The sequence below is a fragment of the Lycium ferocissimum genome, chromosome 8 (genome assembly GCF_029784015.1).
Source record: "Lycium ferocissimum isolate CSIRO_LF1 chromosome 8, AGI_CSIRO_Lferr_CH_V1, whole genome shotgun sequence".
NCBI lineage: Eukaryota > Viridiplantae > Streptophyta > Magnoliopsida > Solanales > Solanaceae > Lycium > Lycium ferocissimum.
The window spans coordinates 30262455-30278291 of NC_081349.1; the positions used below are offsets into that span (position 1 = coordinate 30262455).

A 15837-nucleotide genomic window follows, 5' to 3' on the forward strand; every position below is an offset into this window, starting at 1 on the left:
AATGAATACCAAGTCATTGCCCATTTAGATAATGTTTCTCCAAATTTCTTGAGCAAAACAGACTCAATTTCGTCCGGTTGCATATCATTTCCCTTTACAGCACATGTGTAAGAGGTCACGTGCTCCATTGGGTCTGTTTTCTCGTCATATTTGGGTAGGTCCGGCATTTTGAACCTTTTAGGAATAAATTTTGGTGTTGCACTTGGGGGGAATGGTAACTGAACATATCATTTTGAATCCGGTCCTTTCAAGACCGGTGGGGCCCCAGGAATCTGATCTATTCGGGAGTTGTATATTTTGAACTCCTTTTCAATCCGATCTAACAGTTTACTCAGGGCCTCCAAGTATTGCATGACACCAGGTGGTGTCCCGTCGCTTCGAGTATTACCAACACCTTCATGCTCCGCATTATTGTTGGGCTAACTTATCCAGCATTGTTCCGACCTGCTTGGAGGTCAGAAATGGCATTCTGTTGCTTCTCCAACTACTTCAAAATCTTTGCAATTCCTGAATCTGTTGTTGCCACTTCTTCTTCATGGTTATCGTTGTGAGTTAAATCATTGTCCGTATGTTCTTGCTGGCAAACTTGCAAATTTCTTAGTCTTGTTGTTAGCTCTAGTCTTGTTATAGTTTCTGATGTAAAGCGTACTAACAAAGTTTTTTTTTTTTCCTAATATAACTTTTGTAATTTATGCATCTACTCGATGCCAGTGATGAAAACTAGTACTATTACCTCATCAAATAGTCACAATATGATGATAAAAATTCCATCTTTTTACACCCCTTTCTCTTTATTCCTCGTTATATAGGAGGAGAACAAGCAATAACTCCTCAATTCTAAACTAATCGAATTTCCCTTATGAATTCTCAATATCCATTCACTCTGGGTAAGGTTTTACATTCCCCAGTACATACAGATCTCTAAATAAAATTAAAGGCCATAACTGGACCTTATAATGACTAAACTTAATCCAACACCGCAAGACACATGTATTTAGTATGAACCGACAAGAATTCAAAAATCCATTGTAAAACCCACACCGAAATTCGTGGTTGTAAATCGTGTGAAATAAAAGGAGGGAGGAGAGCATAAGACATGAAATCGAACCCCATTAACTAAACCTTACACCGCAATTGCTGAAAAGTCACAATTTGATGATAGAAAATTCCATCTTTTTACGCCCTTTTATGTTTTTACCTTGTCATATAGTAGTAAGAAAACAATTGTAAAAGCCCAGATCAAAGTTTGTACTTCTAATAAGAGCCCGTTTGGATTGGCTTATAAGTTGCTTATAAGCTGTTTTTAGCTTTTTTGAGTATTTGGCTGGCCAGCTTAAAGCCATTTTGTGCTTAAAATAAGCCCAAAAATAATTCGCCCGTTTAACTTAGCGTATCTAAAAGAAATTATAAGCTGAAAACAACTTATAAGTAAAAAAAAAAATAAGTCAAGTTACCCCAACTTATTTTTTTTTGGCTTATAAGTCGTTTCCACTTTATAAGTCGCTTTTTTAAGCCCATCCAAACAGGCTCTAAGTTGTAATTAAATAGGGGTTAGGGTTTATTTGTTCTCCTAAAAATGATGGGATTAGAGCATAAAGACTTACACAACTGACTTGGCCGGAGAAACCCCGGTCTAGAGTAAATGTACCACATACCACACGGGATATGTGCAACAAGCTCAGACTAAGAAGGTTTGACTTCAATTGGAAAAAGAAAAAGAAAAAACAAGAGACATGTTTTGAAATACAAGTATTAAACTGTTCATATTTTGGCAAAATATCTAATATTCGTTTAAAACTTTGACATAGCCAGCCAAACATTTAAGAATGGACCTTTGCTATTAAGGGATGTGGTGAGAGATCCTATCCACCCTTAACAAGTCTCGGGTCGAGCCCTGAGAATAGGAGAACCCTTGCTAGGGAGCGCATAATCCTTTAATAAGCCCTATGCGAACCCAAATTAGTTTGGCCAATGAATTCTGAATACCAAATAGTTAAACCAAGTTTTGAAGTCTTAGTATCCTGAGCTGCTTTAAGATACTTGTGAAAGAGCAAAATTGAGATATTTGTTCTTGCAAAGGGAAGATAGATTTAAGCAATCATTGTCAATCTCGAAAAAGAGAAGCAAAAAAACCTTGCTTAAGACCAAATCCTCGTGTACAGTATTTGACAAGTAAAATCTCGACTTAGAGAATAAGATTCAAATTCTGCTGACAGAGTTGCAAGACTTACACAACTTCACCTCGCGCTAAGAAAAAGAGATGAAAATGGACAAAGAACAATTACAATCACTTTAGGAGAACAAAACAGAGGGGACTATATACATCAAAATAGTTGTTCAGGTAGTTAAAACTCTTTACATTCATTGCATTTCATCATTCTGTCAAAGCAATATAAAACTAGCTGAGGTCTGCAGAGGGTAGCCTTGAATGTCATTCATAAGGAACGGGCTGATCTTCGACCTCTTGGTACCAATTGTTTTTATTACATCCAATAATAGAACACCTATAGTTACATCCTAGCAAGTGTTACTTACCAGAAATCTACCACCAGCTCATCCGTCCAGAATAAAAACTCAAGCATACAATGCTGCTGGCTCCTTGGATGATCTATTAATCCCATTATCATATCGTTTGCAAGTTGTATCCTGAGAAGAAATGCAAGTAATAACGTAAAATCAAATATATGGAGGACCATCACCATCACAATGTTCGTTGTTAAATCATCTGATTGCAATTTATTGAGCTACAACTTAATGAAAATATCAAAGCAAAGCATGCATTTATCGATAAATTAATTTTAGTTGCTCGGCATTTAACCATCCCGCAACAAGGAGAAAACTGGGATGGCAAGGGAAGAGTTAAGATTGTTTTATCATTATGCAGTGTTTGAGAATGATGACTCATATCTACAAATAAATAATACGTAACAGTTTGATAAACTGAGTTTCCTTATGCCATATCTAGAGAAGTACTTCTTATTTTTTTGTGAGTCTGTTGTTTCCGGAAGATTAACATGCTACATATGAGAAGAATTTACCTCACAGTCCTCCCACACTGCCCCAACACATTTGGAAAAGCTAATGCTAGCACTTCTTATGCCAGCGCGCAGTGTTGCTTGTTGGACTAAGCTCACTCTGCCTATGACCTACATTTTGATTACTTGCATCAGCTTTGTTGACCTCGTGTGATCTTGTGGGACTTGGAAGGCATCTATGAGCAACAGCTGCTTCAACATGCCTTTCAAATTCACCATGCCGACCGTTTCTCCTTTATCTATCGGGAACACGGACCCGCTCTCCGTGAAAAAAAAATAACGAGGGAATTCCGAGAGTAAGCATGAGGCCCTATGCCTCATATTGAGGCTACGAATTCCTATTGTATAGAATAAATGCTCTTAATGCCTTTCTTTTTTAAGCAAAATTAATATCAGGGTCGACTAACCTAGGCAAAGAGGCATATCGCCTTGGATGGAGAGCATTTCTTCCATCTCCACCATAGTGCCCCTCAAGGTGTCAAATTGTTCCTTAAAGCAATCAGCCCCACTAAATACAGATCAAAATTCATGTTAGCATAGAATTTAAAATATAGCTAAATGCTAGCAACAGAAACTGGGAGGACTTCAGAACGATCAGGAGAACTATTAGAGAACCACTCTTCAGTAAAAAAGAGAAAGCAACGCAAAAGCTACCTATCATTCTGATTCTGAAGGCAAGTATATTGCGTCACTTAAGCTACCTTTGACTGACCAAAGCATTATCCATTGGACTAAGTAAAGGTAAGTATAATAGAAGACTCAAGGTATAATTAGCTAACCACTGTTTTTGTTAAGAGTTGAAAAGGTTGGATCATGGTATTGATCCAGACAGAATAAAGTTGCTTAGGGATGTCCACCTGAATAGAACAGAATCCTCTCTACATTCAAAAGCAAAAAAAGCAAAATATTTCATTCCCAAATTGATTGATCTAATGAAATTGACTGATTTTGACTAAGACCAGCCGTTCCTGAAACTAATCCAAACTAACCATTCTCTGGTCAACCTCAGAGGTTGAATGGTGAAGTTCTTTGGAAAAAAAAAGGGCAAATAAAACGAGTTACTTGTTAGCAAGTGAACAAAAAGCAGACATGGACAAAATTCACAAGATCATAAGATAGAGTGAAATCATCAGAAAGAACTAGTTCTTGGTCACAGCCAGCAACAACTATGGATGAATAAGGAGAACTATTAGCATACTGATACAAAAAAGCTAGTATGCTCGACAAGATATCCCTAAAGATTCGAGGGTGGTACTCCAAAATCTGTTCACGGTAATGTTGGAGTTAGTAGTGGCAATCGGGCGGGTCGGATTTTTTTTTTGGGGGGGTGGGGGTCAAAATGGGTTAAACAAAAATGGATAAAATATCCTACCCACCCATATTTAACACGGATAAAAAGTGGATTATCCGACGGATAATATGGATATCCATATTATTCATGGCTTTAGGATAGCCAGGTGAGAATACAAGCTAAAAGCCAAAATAAGCTTAGACTTCCAGCAAGCAAGAACTCATGAAAAATAACAAGCAAACAAATCGTATTGTTAATTTTAGTGGATAATACAAATAATATCCATATTTGATCCATTTTTAAAAGTTATCCAACCCATATCTAATGGATTGGATCGGATGGTTACTTTTTCTTTTTTTTTTAACCATTTTGCCAGTCCTAGTTGTAGTACAATGGAAGAGGCACAAAAGAAGGTCCAGGAAAGATAAGATTGGTTACCAACTCATACCTCCCTGTAGATGAGCTCTCTAATATCCTCTTTTGCCAGTTTTCTTCTTTCAAAGTCGAACTCAAATTTTGAAATAGGCCGAGCAGAAGGTTCATGCTCCTTGTATGCTAAACCACAGAAGTATGGATGCGCTAGTGCCTTGAGAGGATTAACAACCAGGAAGTATTAGGAAAATGATTGAAATAAAACTTCCATCACAGGCTTGAATGAGTGTCCAACAATCTACTATGTTTTCTAAGTCCTACCTCTTCAGCAGAAGGGCGATCTTTGGGGTCGAATGCAATCAAACGCTCAAGTAACTTTAGAGCTAATGGGTCAATGTCTGGGAATTTTTGAGAGAGAGGAATAGGGGATTTCTTTTTCATGCTGCTTAAATATCTCCTTGCTTTGTCATTTTTAATCTGCACATATCGGGAAAATGGATCAGATTCAGTTGGTATTCGTTATACATTACTTTGGCTAAGGAATAGGAAGGACAAACCCTTGAAATGGCTTCAGTGGATGGAGAACCAAGCAGATCGGTAATCAGATCCAATTGGTGGACCACATTCTTCCCAGGAAATAATGGTTTTTTTGTAAGGATTTCTGCAAATATGCATCCTATACTCCACATATCTACTGCTGGGGTGTACTGCAATAAGTAGCTTGTTTTAGAATTCATACAAAATTCTGAAAGATCACATCATAATAAAGTAAATATGAGTGAGTTCATACTGAGAATTACACAAGCTTTTTTCCCAGCCAAGTAAAATTTACTTAAGGCATGAGATTATCTAATAGTGAATAGAATGTAGAAAGCATGAAAGAACCTTTTGTATCACTCTCTCATTTAGAAAGAGAATTGTTATTATATAGATAGCGAAGCCACTCATTCATTTTCTACAATTGATGATGCCAACTAGTACTTCTAATGAATACTTATGAGTTATTTAAGAAAAAACATTAGATAAATGTGAGATAAGCCTAGGCTCATCCCCAGGGAAGAACTCTTTGCTTCATGGGACTTCAGGAATATATTAAATAATGGAAACCTTTGAAAACTCAGCCAAAATCAGAAGGTATAACTCAAATATCCGACTGGAACCCGAATAATAGCTCCGACAGAGAGATACTAAGGAATTGGCCCCACCTCCCTGCGGCTTTCCATGCAACAATTATTGGATCAGATAGTATAAAGATAACTTCTTAACAAGGATAAATCCATAAGCTCTTGATGGAGCTACCCTAAGAGAGCCCTTGAAGCTCTGCAAAGCAATAGTTGAATGAACCTTAGCCTACCATCACAAGCAATAGCAAAGTGTGGTCCACCAGTATAACAATCAAAACCATGACACACTTTCTTTGGTCCAAGTGAATAGAATGTTTTCCAAAGTAATTGCCGAAAAAATAATGTAAACACACACACACACACAAAAACAAAAAAAATATACCAGCCAGAGGAATATTTCGCTCTAATATCCTTAAGGTTGCCTATGAGTTTAGCTTACCATGAGGTATACGTTGTCAATTATTTAGAGCTCCTTGACTTAGTAGATGATATTAAAAGGAAAAAGACCACTTAGAAATGAAGGTTGCGAATTTAGATAAGGAAAGAGAACAATGAAAATAAGAGCTTCCGCTGGTAAAATTTGTGAAAAATGTGACCAAGGCCCCAATGGGCTCCTATTGAGAAACACTTTTTCCCTCCTAATAACAAGATAAGAATGAATAAGAAAACATGAATAAGCTAAAGTGTCACTGGTTCATCATATCAAAGAGTACTGGTAGGGAAAATTCTGCATGCTAAGTACAGAAGTTTCACCACATGAAGACTGGTAGCTACTACTAACATGGAAAAAAGTTTGAGAAGTGGTACCGGATAAGAAACAATAGTATATAACCAATAACATTACCTATAAATGTCACACTTACTTTGGAGTAAAAAGAACCACAAAGTTCTGGAGCACGGTACCAACGAGTTGCCACATAGTCCTACACAGAGCAAAGAAGTTAAGAATTTTACTTAGAATAAAATCAAAAATAGTGTTTAGATATGTTTCTATAAAAAGAAGGGATAGACTATGAAACATTTGAGACAAAAAAGAGAAGTACGAGGTTCTTGAAAGCGTAAAAATAATTAGGGTCTTGTCATCACGGGTGTAATAACTTGACATTATGCTAAGATATGTCGAGAAAATTTAAGTAGAGAAATGCTTCATACAGTCCAGAAAATAGTAGATGGGGTATCGCCAAATGCTGCACGAGCAAGCCCAAAATCACAAATTTTCAGCTTACAATCTGCATTTGCTAGAATGTTCTTTGGCTTCAAATCTCGATGGAACACGTTTGCTGTTGAATCAATAAATAAGGGAATAAGTAATGTAAAAGAGAAATCAAAACTAAAATACCAGAAAGAAAAAATGAGGAACCTCCACCTGTGTGCATATACTTTAAACCTCGAAGAAGCTGATACAAAAAGAATTGATAATGTTGTGTGTGAGACTTTCATTGGCCTTAATCACATGCTGAAGATCACACTCCATCAACTCGAAAACAACATATATATCCCTGAATTCTCTAGGACATGGAGGTAACAGAATATGCTTTATGTCTACAATATCTGGGTGCCGAAGCAACCGAAGGAGCTTTATTTCTCTAAGGATGCGGGTGGCTTCAGAGACATGCTCAAAAACATTGTTGATCTTCTTTATCGCTACCTTTTTTCCTGTATGAGTATCAACTGCTGCTGCAACAACACCATAGCTCCCCTTCCCAACAACCTCTAGGATTTCATATTGATGTGCTTCACCATATTCAGTGAAGAATTCCTTGAAAGGCATTGTCTGAGATATGAAGAGACACTATCAGAACTGTTTCATTGAAACATACAGGTAAGATCTTAGAAAGGAGATATCAAGATCCCACATTTGTGTAGATGTTATATATAACCATAAATAAAGAGTGAACATCTTTTATTCCCCATCACGTAACACTTGAATAAGTATCAAAATCTCCCCAAACATTATCTTTCATTCGTAGGAAAAGTAAATCGACCGCTTCGTATAGGAATTTTTTAAGGGAATATGGAGAGTTATAAGGTAGTTAGGGGGAATGGATGACTGACGATGAACTTAATCGTGAAAAATGATACCATTGATAGTTTGACAGAGATGGAAAATACTAAGAAACAAAAAGGGACAATCACAAATCAGCAGCTGAAATTGACACAACTATAAACTTGATGATCAGAGCAACAGAATTGTTTCAAACCAGGGGTTGGAATACTGTGGGTTGCCTCTATGTCTTTTCTAATTACATGCACATCTTGTACCTTCAAAAATTCTAATAAAGATTGATTTTCTTACCAATGCATAACGTGATTCAATCTTGGAGGTGTTTTCCTATTAGTATGTGTTGTTTGAAGAACAATGGAGAAATATTTCAAGTGTAAAGGGATTCATGCTTTACTTTTGTATAAATTTGTGTACCTCTCTTCATTTCTTAAGCATTTTTTTAGCAGTTCACTCATTAGTCATCAGTCAGTCGACAAGAGTGAGTGGAGAGAAGTTATCTCTCAAAATTTTGCATGTAGTTCACTACCAGGATCTGCCTTTATATTAGATACTGGTTTCACATATTTTTGCCAAGTACAGTGAATAAATTTGGATCTACCAGCAGGGTTCAGAAGATAGATAACATGAATAGCCAGATTGAAAAACAAGCTTCCAATTAAAATTTTCAAATATCTAAAAAAAAAATGAAAAGAAAAAAGTAAAGTTACCATCTTTTTTAAGTGGTATTTAGACTTCTATCTAAGATGCAGCTGTTAAAAATCACATCCAAGACCTACAATGTGTCAATCAATTAGAAATGAAATACTACTACTTAGTGCAGAAAACTTCAAAATCACAACATTATAAGAAGAAGAGAAATATGTATCATCTAACTGAAATAATCTTTTTAACAACCAAACTCTCTTATAGTGCAATAAAAATGAAGGAATGAAAAAAAAAATATATAAAATAAGATGATGAGTGAAAGTATACCTCTGAAAAGGCAAGGGAAAAGAGGTCTCAGAGATAATATGGCTCCTCCTCTCCACACTTTGTGGGATACTCTTTTATAGCTATACCTCCATGAAAGGTACCCCACAAATGACCAGGTAAAAGCAACCCCAGTTGAATATTAAAATACTATGAAAAGAGCCAAAATTAGATATGTCAGCTCTTGTCCATATCACAATCTTCCACAAACAGCTTTATAGGATAAAAATAAATAAAGTGTTTCAAGATAAGAAAATAAAGCTACGAAATAAGGCATCACCAAATAATGGAGTAATAAAGTAGAACCCAATGCATTCCTGGAACTAGATTACACAAAAGATTATATGAAGATTGCCTCTTGTGGTAGTATGTATCCAGCTGATTCGGACAGAGTTGGATCATGGATGCAATGTCTAATCAACAGGTTCAATATATCTATAGTTGCTAAAATTTCAAGAAATATTAACATATGAATTCGTAATTGAAAATAAAAAATCATGTTTGAACCACAAACTCAAAATTAAAAGCAAGTTCCCCCATTTATCTGTTTAATTGTGTATCAGTTTGTATGTCTAGAAACAAACAAAAAAAACAGAGAGCAGACCTGAGGTTACTAGGAAGGATTTGTTGAGTTGTGGTAAGTGAAAGCAGAGAGGTTTTGTTAGTTAGTTATAATATGAAAATGAGCAAATTGATGATAGCCAACCGAATTCCAACATTTTACCGATTCTTCAGGATACCATTTTTTGAGGTGCGTCCCACTATCTTCATTTTTCTTCCTCCTAATTCTAGTCTACTCTACATTTCATTTCATTTGGACATTATTAGAGTAATTGTCAACCAATTGCGTAACTTTGGAAGCACATTACTAAGCATTCCACTATTTTTCAAGTGTACTACTTTCTTTATCACCATTCCAAAAGCATGTTTTATATGTGTTTAATATTTAGCTAACGTGAGCCTTAGAGGAGACGGTCAATTAACTCTTAAAACATTCATTTTACTTATGCTTAGTGATATTAGAAAAATTTGGGCTAATTATATAAAAAGTCACTAGATTTATTTATATTGTGAAATTAGATAGATAAATAAATAAATGCATCATCATGGATGCAAATTTAATTTGGAATAAGAAAACAAAAAAATTAAAGAATAGAGAGAGGGGGGATGATTTCTACACTTATTCCTCTAAGCACGCATATCCTTCCATCATTAATAAGAAATTTTGGGATTGAGTATGTGGGAATGGATTGGAGTCATATTTGGATCGAGGGGGCGATAATATGAATTATCGGGTTTGAAGATAAGTCCCGGCTTGGCGCGATAATATGAATTAATCGCGTTTGAAGATAAGTCCCGGCTTCTCGCGTACCCATTTATATTATCTTTCATTTTTCCTCTTTATTTTTCACCAAAATCTTAAAAAAATTAGAGAATGATTAAAAATTGGATTTTTTTCTTTTGATCGTTCAAATTTCAAAATAGGAGTGACATATTTTACTGTTTACGGAATACACAAAACCATCTTTAGTATAATTAAATAAGTTGACAGGAATGCTGAGTTAAAAAAAATGATTTATCTTAATTACTAAAGACAAACTTGTGATGAATTTTACATTCAAATTTTAAATGAATATTGCTAAGATCAATTAATTAGGCGATCATATTATTTCTACAAGCTTAAACAAATAGAATAGTTCATCGGGTTTACTTCATAAGTTTAGTTTTATAAAAAAAAATATTGATTTTAAAAAGTCACATTTTAACATTTAATTGCAAGCAAAACTTGTGGAAACACGTCATTGCAAGCTTATAAATTGTTATTCGAAGATTTTAAATATTTTCAACCCACTTATAACCCATTTTAACCAGATCATTAAAAAATTTCAAAATTTTAATTTGAACTTTGCAAATTTTTCTAATTGATAAAGTAGACCAAAAGGAAACCCAAAAAGAAAAAAGAAAAAAAAGTCTACGCATTTGCAAGGAGTGACGAGTTGTCTGTACGGCCAAGGACGACATTTTAGTTGACAAGTTGCTTGTTTAATTCTACAATTTTCATCACGTTGAATTTTACATTCAAATTTTATAAGCTAATTCTATAATATTATTTCTACGCCTAGATATCATCACTCCCAACAACGAAAATAATAAAAGACGTCCAAATTGGAAGCTTTTGTGGAAACACGTCATTGCAAGCTTATAAATTGTTATTCGAAGATTTTAAATATATTCTGACGACTACATTTAACCAGATCATTGGATTAGTCTGTTAATTTGAACTTCGCAAATTTTCTGATAAAGTAGATGAGATATCATACAATTGAATAAATTTAATTAGTTATACTGATCTAACAACTGCTGGCTATGTGATAACCCAACCAAAAATAACGTGTTATCCATTTGATTTAGATTCACTGCTAGAAAGGGTTGACCTCAAACTCTAATGAAGAAACGGTCCGCTGGGGAATTGTATAGAAGAAAATAATTTTACAAAAATTTATTTCATGTATTTTATTTACATATATCATGTGTTATATTTGTAAAAAGAAACAGATAACTAAAGTAACATTTGTACTGCTGTAAAATGAAACATCCCAACTCTAATGATGATTAAAGAAATTATCTAATAAAAAAAGTCACTAAAGTCGAGAAAACACGTCTTTCTTTTCGCTTAATTTTATTCTGAATGTTCATAAAAGATTAATGTTCCGTTTAGTTTTTCTTATATTTCTTCTTCTTGTTATCATTTGACCAGCACAGCAAACATAATATGGCATCATGAAGAGCCAGATCTGAAGTATAATTTTTCCAGGAATAGTTTTTGTTAATTAAAGAAAATAGGGGCAATGAAATTAAGTCGAATCTACACATATTATGTACATAGTACATGAACTTCATCAATATCACTAAACTATAAATTTTGTTGGTCTCTGGCAGCTAGATTTGACTTCTGATATTCTTTTCTTTTATATTTTTCTAGCTAGAAGGTGGACTCCATGGATAACAAAACAAAAAGATTGCAACTTCAATCTCGAGCTAAGTTTGTTTTTTTAGAGGGTAAGACGTCCTAAAAGCTTAAGCAAAACCACATTTTTGTTACATGAATCGATTAAAGTTACTTGGAATGATTATTTTCTGCGCTTGGCTTGTAGATGAAACTGATGCTTATTTCTTTCCTTGACTAATGAATAAAATATTTCATCGTTAAGATGACAAAAACAAAAAACAAAAAAAGATGACAAAATTAAACATGGAAATATATAAGAAGAATCAACTAATTTTTTAGGGTTTGGAAATGACATTCCGTTAATACTTGCATTTTTTCTGACTTTAATTTATAGATAGCATGCGAAGAAAAGTGAGGATATTCTTGGTGGGTATTTGCTTTTGACAGCCACATTTTATATTGATATCGACTGGTTGATTTCGACGTTATTGGCTAACCAATGGTATACCAACTTGTCAATTTGGAAATATGTTGTTGTCAATTTATTAATATTTTAAGTTATTATATTATAAACAAAATATAACAACAAGGTTAAAAATGTTTGCTAACAGTTAAAAGATTATTATTTACGAACATGTTAGTCAAGTTGTTTCCATATATTGAATTAACCAAAGATTATTATGGACGGGTAAAAATTGTTGACAATTTGACACTTCTCCTCATCTTATAGCCAGATTTGTCAATGTGGAACTGGCTTCTTTCAGCTCCTTGAATTGTGGAGAGTAGAGAAAAAAGCCAAAGTGATGATAGCCATGGAAATATAATAAGAGAAGGCCATATATTTTATGGTTTGAAAATGACAATTTCTCCTTAATTAATTATACATGCACTTGCATTTTCATTTTAGTTTTTCTGGCTATGAGATAGTGAGATGTGGAGAAACCTAAGGGGCCTCCATTATTTAGATTTTTCCTGGATTCTTTTGACAGCTACCTTTGATATTATTAGTTTTGCCTGGTTACGTTGATGTGGACATTATTAGGAGGTTAATTTTTATAATGTAATAACGACCTTGAACCGTAGATAAATTGATGAATCGACTCTCATCATTATATTGAATAGTAAAATAAAATAGTTATTTTATACTCCTTTTCTTGTCATGACAATTAAATAATGTTTGAAGATTACATTTTAATAACAAGGCTGGATAGAGTATTTTGTCTCTTGCTAAAATCGAATAAATTGTATTGACAAATTGCAAAGTCAAAATTGTTTAACTTGAGCCAAATAAATGGGAGATTAGGAGTTGAAATTGAGTAGTTTATCTCTTCCACTTTCCAAAGAACATTATAAACGATAGTCTTTCCTTGACGTTTATTTGATATCATTTGTTTGAATACAACGTTTAAAATATTGATGGAGTTGCGCATGGTGGAAGTTGCAAAATGAAGATACTAAAAATAATAGTTAAAAGATTAGTTTAACAGAGAGAAAAATATGTATTGGGAAAAGCTAAAAAATATGTGAATTGTATAGCTATAGAATTAGTTTCTGAAATGCTCCAAAAGAAAAATGAATAACATAGTAATAGGGAAGAGGAAATAATAAATTGCAAGATCACGTTGTGTCATAATTCACCACAAAACAAAAAAATGATTTTGTGGGAAAAAAAGTAATTATATTTTTTAAAGATAGGAAGCAAAGTTGTTATTTCCTCATACACATTAAAGTCCATCATGGAAAGGTGGAAATACACATCTTAGTTGAAAAAAGGGGAAATTATTTCTTGCTTCTTTTAACTATTACACGTTCTTCCTTCTTCTTTTTTTTTTTTTTTTTTTTTTTTTTTTTAGGTTTAGTGATTGTCAATTTAGTGATTGCCAATTTAACTTGTTCTTAGAGTAGGGAAGTGTCAATTAAGGATGCCAATTTTGATCCGTTAATGTATAAGTGTAACCTGTCCAACTTGTCTAAATTTAGATAATTGAGTGACTGATATTAGTCATGCAAATGTTAAAATAGGTGTAATCTAAATCAAACCACTTAAAAGGTTGAAACGTCTTAAAAGTTATTAGCTAAAAAAAAAAAAAAAATCCAGAATAGACTTTTATAAAGAGAAATCGACATAAATAATTGTCCACCACAATAATAGTCAGCAAACTTTATATATATATATATATATATCTTTTTGTATATTTGACTAAGAAATGCATTTGTTTTTGGCAAATCTGTAATTTGGCTGTTTTATAAATAGTGTTGAGGTCATTATGAATAAATTTGGTTGGATGAAAGGTTTATGTTGCTCAACTTGTGGAACGAAGAGACATAGTGTGACATGTTGCTAAGTTTGGGGTGAGAAAGGCCCAAGTAGAGAGGCCCAGGTAGAAGAGCCTACAAAACAGACAGCATTGAAGGCTGCTTTCTCTCTTGCCGCCTGCTGCTCCTCCTCCTCCTTTGTAAACCCTAGTAGCTAGTGTAAGACCTTTCTCTCTTTCTTTTTCTTCCCTAGTTGTTGTTTGTTTTAGGGTTTAAGGAATTGTCTGTATGCAGGAAAGGAAAGGGGAAATGTCTACGGAGAAAAGAAAAGGAAGAAAAGAGGAAGTGGTTACCAGAGAGTACACCATCAACCTCCACAAACGCCTACATGGCTGGTATGCATGCTATCTTCTATCGCTTTTACTTATTCTACATCCCAGTGTTCATTTTATTAACCTCAATTTTATCCTTATCGGTTATATAAATATCAAGAAAATTCCGCCCACTTGCTTGCTTATCTAAATGTTTGATACTATGGAGTTCTAGTGTTGCCATTACGGCATTTGAAAACTTTACTCTTTTGTGTGTGTGTGTGTGTGCATCAGTGACAATTTGCTAAAAAAATAAGCCAAGTTGTAAAACAGTGGGGAAATGGAATACAACGGAAATAAATACCCTTTTCATTCAAAGGTGACATGCTTCATAACTATTCTACACCTATACCAGTTACCTCAAGCTTAATTATCACTTATATATTTTTGGCCGAGTGGAATATTGATAGTCCAGATACATTTTGATCTTAGCAAATTGTCAAGTAATGTTCATTTCATTTGTATTGTTCTTGATAAAACCCTCAATATTCTTCTGTGAAGTAATGACTTATTGAGCACAACTATGCATTTCCGTATCCTAGATCAGGATTATTTGGCTTCTTCAATTTTTTTTTTTTGAGGGTGTTGGGGGGGGGGGGGGGGGTTAGTCTTCCCTATGCTGGGTAGTGGTCTAACATTAGAATGTGATGTTTTGGTAACAGCACATTTAAGAAGAAGGCCCCCACAGCCATCAAGGAGATCCGGAAGTTTGCACTGAAAGCAATGGGCACAAAGGACGTCAGAGTGGACGTGAAGTTGAACAAGCACATCTGGAGCAGAGGAATCCGAAGTGTCCCGAGGAGGGTCAGAGTTCGTATTGCTCGCAAGAGGAATGATGACGAAGATGCAAAGGAGGAACTCTACTCTTTGGTTACTGTAACAGAGATCCCACCAGAGGGATTGAAGGGACTCGGTACCAAGATTATTGAGGATGAAGATTAAGCAATCAATAGTTTTATAATTCTTTTAAGTTGTTTGAGACTCTCATCAATTTTGTTAGGAAGCTTATTTGGATCATCCAAATTGCCACCAGTTTTAATTGAATTGCGTTTCTTGTTCTTCATTGGTTTAAGTACCATTATAGTCATAACATTTTAGCTTTTGAACATGGAGTTAAATGTGTTCTCTGATGTTTATTGATTACTTTACTTTGAGAACTATTTAAAACAACGTCATGCATTTCTTTCCTTTGCTGTTATTGGGTTTGGTTGTGCTTCATATTAGTAGTGTCTATCTGTAATGTTGGGTGCTTTGCCAGCTTCAAAGCCGTTTGCTGTGATTCCTTTTTCAATTTGCTCACTACCATATCCTCGCTTTTCTAATTTGTGCCATGTCCTTGGCAAAACCAATAGTCATAAAGAGTACCCAAAAAAAATAAACTTACCTAATTAAGGATGTATTTTTTATTTTATTTTTTTTGAACAAAATAGTAGGGATAATACAGCTTACGGTTGGTGAAGGGCA

General features: G+C 34.4%; 2 protein-coding genes across 3 annotated transcripts; one reads left to right on the forward strand and one right to left on the reverse strand.

The window, feature by feature from the left end:
* Window positions 1–2164: 2164 nt before the first annotated feature.
* Window positions 2165–8706, reverse strand: LOC132067952 (mitogen-activated protein kinase 9). The gene is given in 14 exon segments (XM_059461380.1): window positions 2165–2646; window positions 3039–3099; window positions 3101–3294; window positions 3439–3512; window positions 3515–3543; window positions 4234–4298; window positions 4775–4912; window positions 5020–5175; window positions 5256–5405; window positions 6686–6745; window positions 6975–7102; window positions 7189–7248; window positions 7251–7596; window positions 8535–8706. Coding segments are annotated over 14 exon segments (1536 nt in total). The 5' UTR covers window positions 8538–8706; the 3' UTR covers window positions 2165–2574.
* A 5418-nt stretch (window positions 8707–14124) lies between these two features.
* Window positions 14125–15560, forward strand: LOC132067953 (large ribosomal subunit protein eL31-like). 2 transcript variants are annotated; one of them, XM_059461382.1, is made up of 3 exons: window positions 14125–14221; window positions 14297–14397; window positions 15036–15560. In XM_059461382.1, the coding sequence occupies exons 2-3, from the start codon at window positions 14312–14314 to the stop codon at window positions 15313–15315; spliced, it is 366 nt and encodes a 121-aa protein (XP_059317365.1). In that variant the 5' UTR covers window positions 14125–14221; window positions 14297–14311; the 3' UTR covers window positions 15316–15560. The 2 variants fall into 2 exon arrangements, with proteins under 2 accessions (XP_059317365.1, XP_059317364.1); XM_059461381.1 differs by lacking the exon at window positions 14125–14221 and having other exon boundaries at window positions 14228–14397.
* Window positions 15561–15837: the final 277 nt, after the last annotated feature.

Excerpts from the sequence above, each read along its gene's own strand:
- LOC132067953 (XM_059461381.1), top strand. The coding sequence starts at position 14,291 with ATGCAGGAAAGGAAAGGGGAAATGTCTACGGAGAAAAGAAAAGGAAGA. Across the intron at positions 14,398-15,035 it reads CACAAACGCCTACATGGCTG|CACATTTAAGAAGAAGGCCC; the intron begins GTATGCATGCTA and ends TTTTGGTAACAG.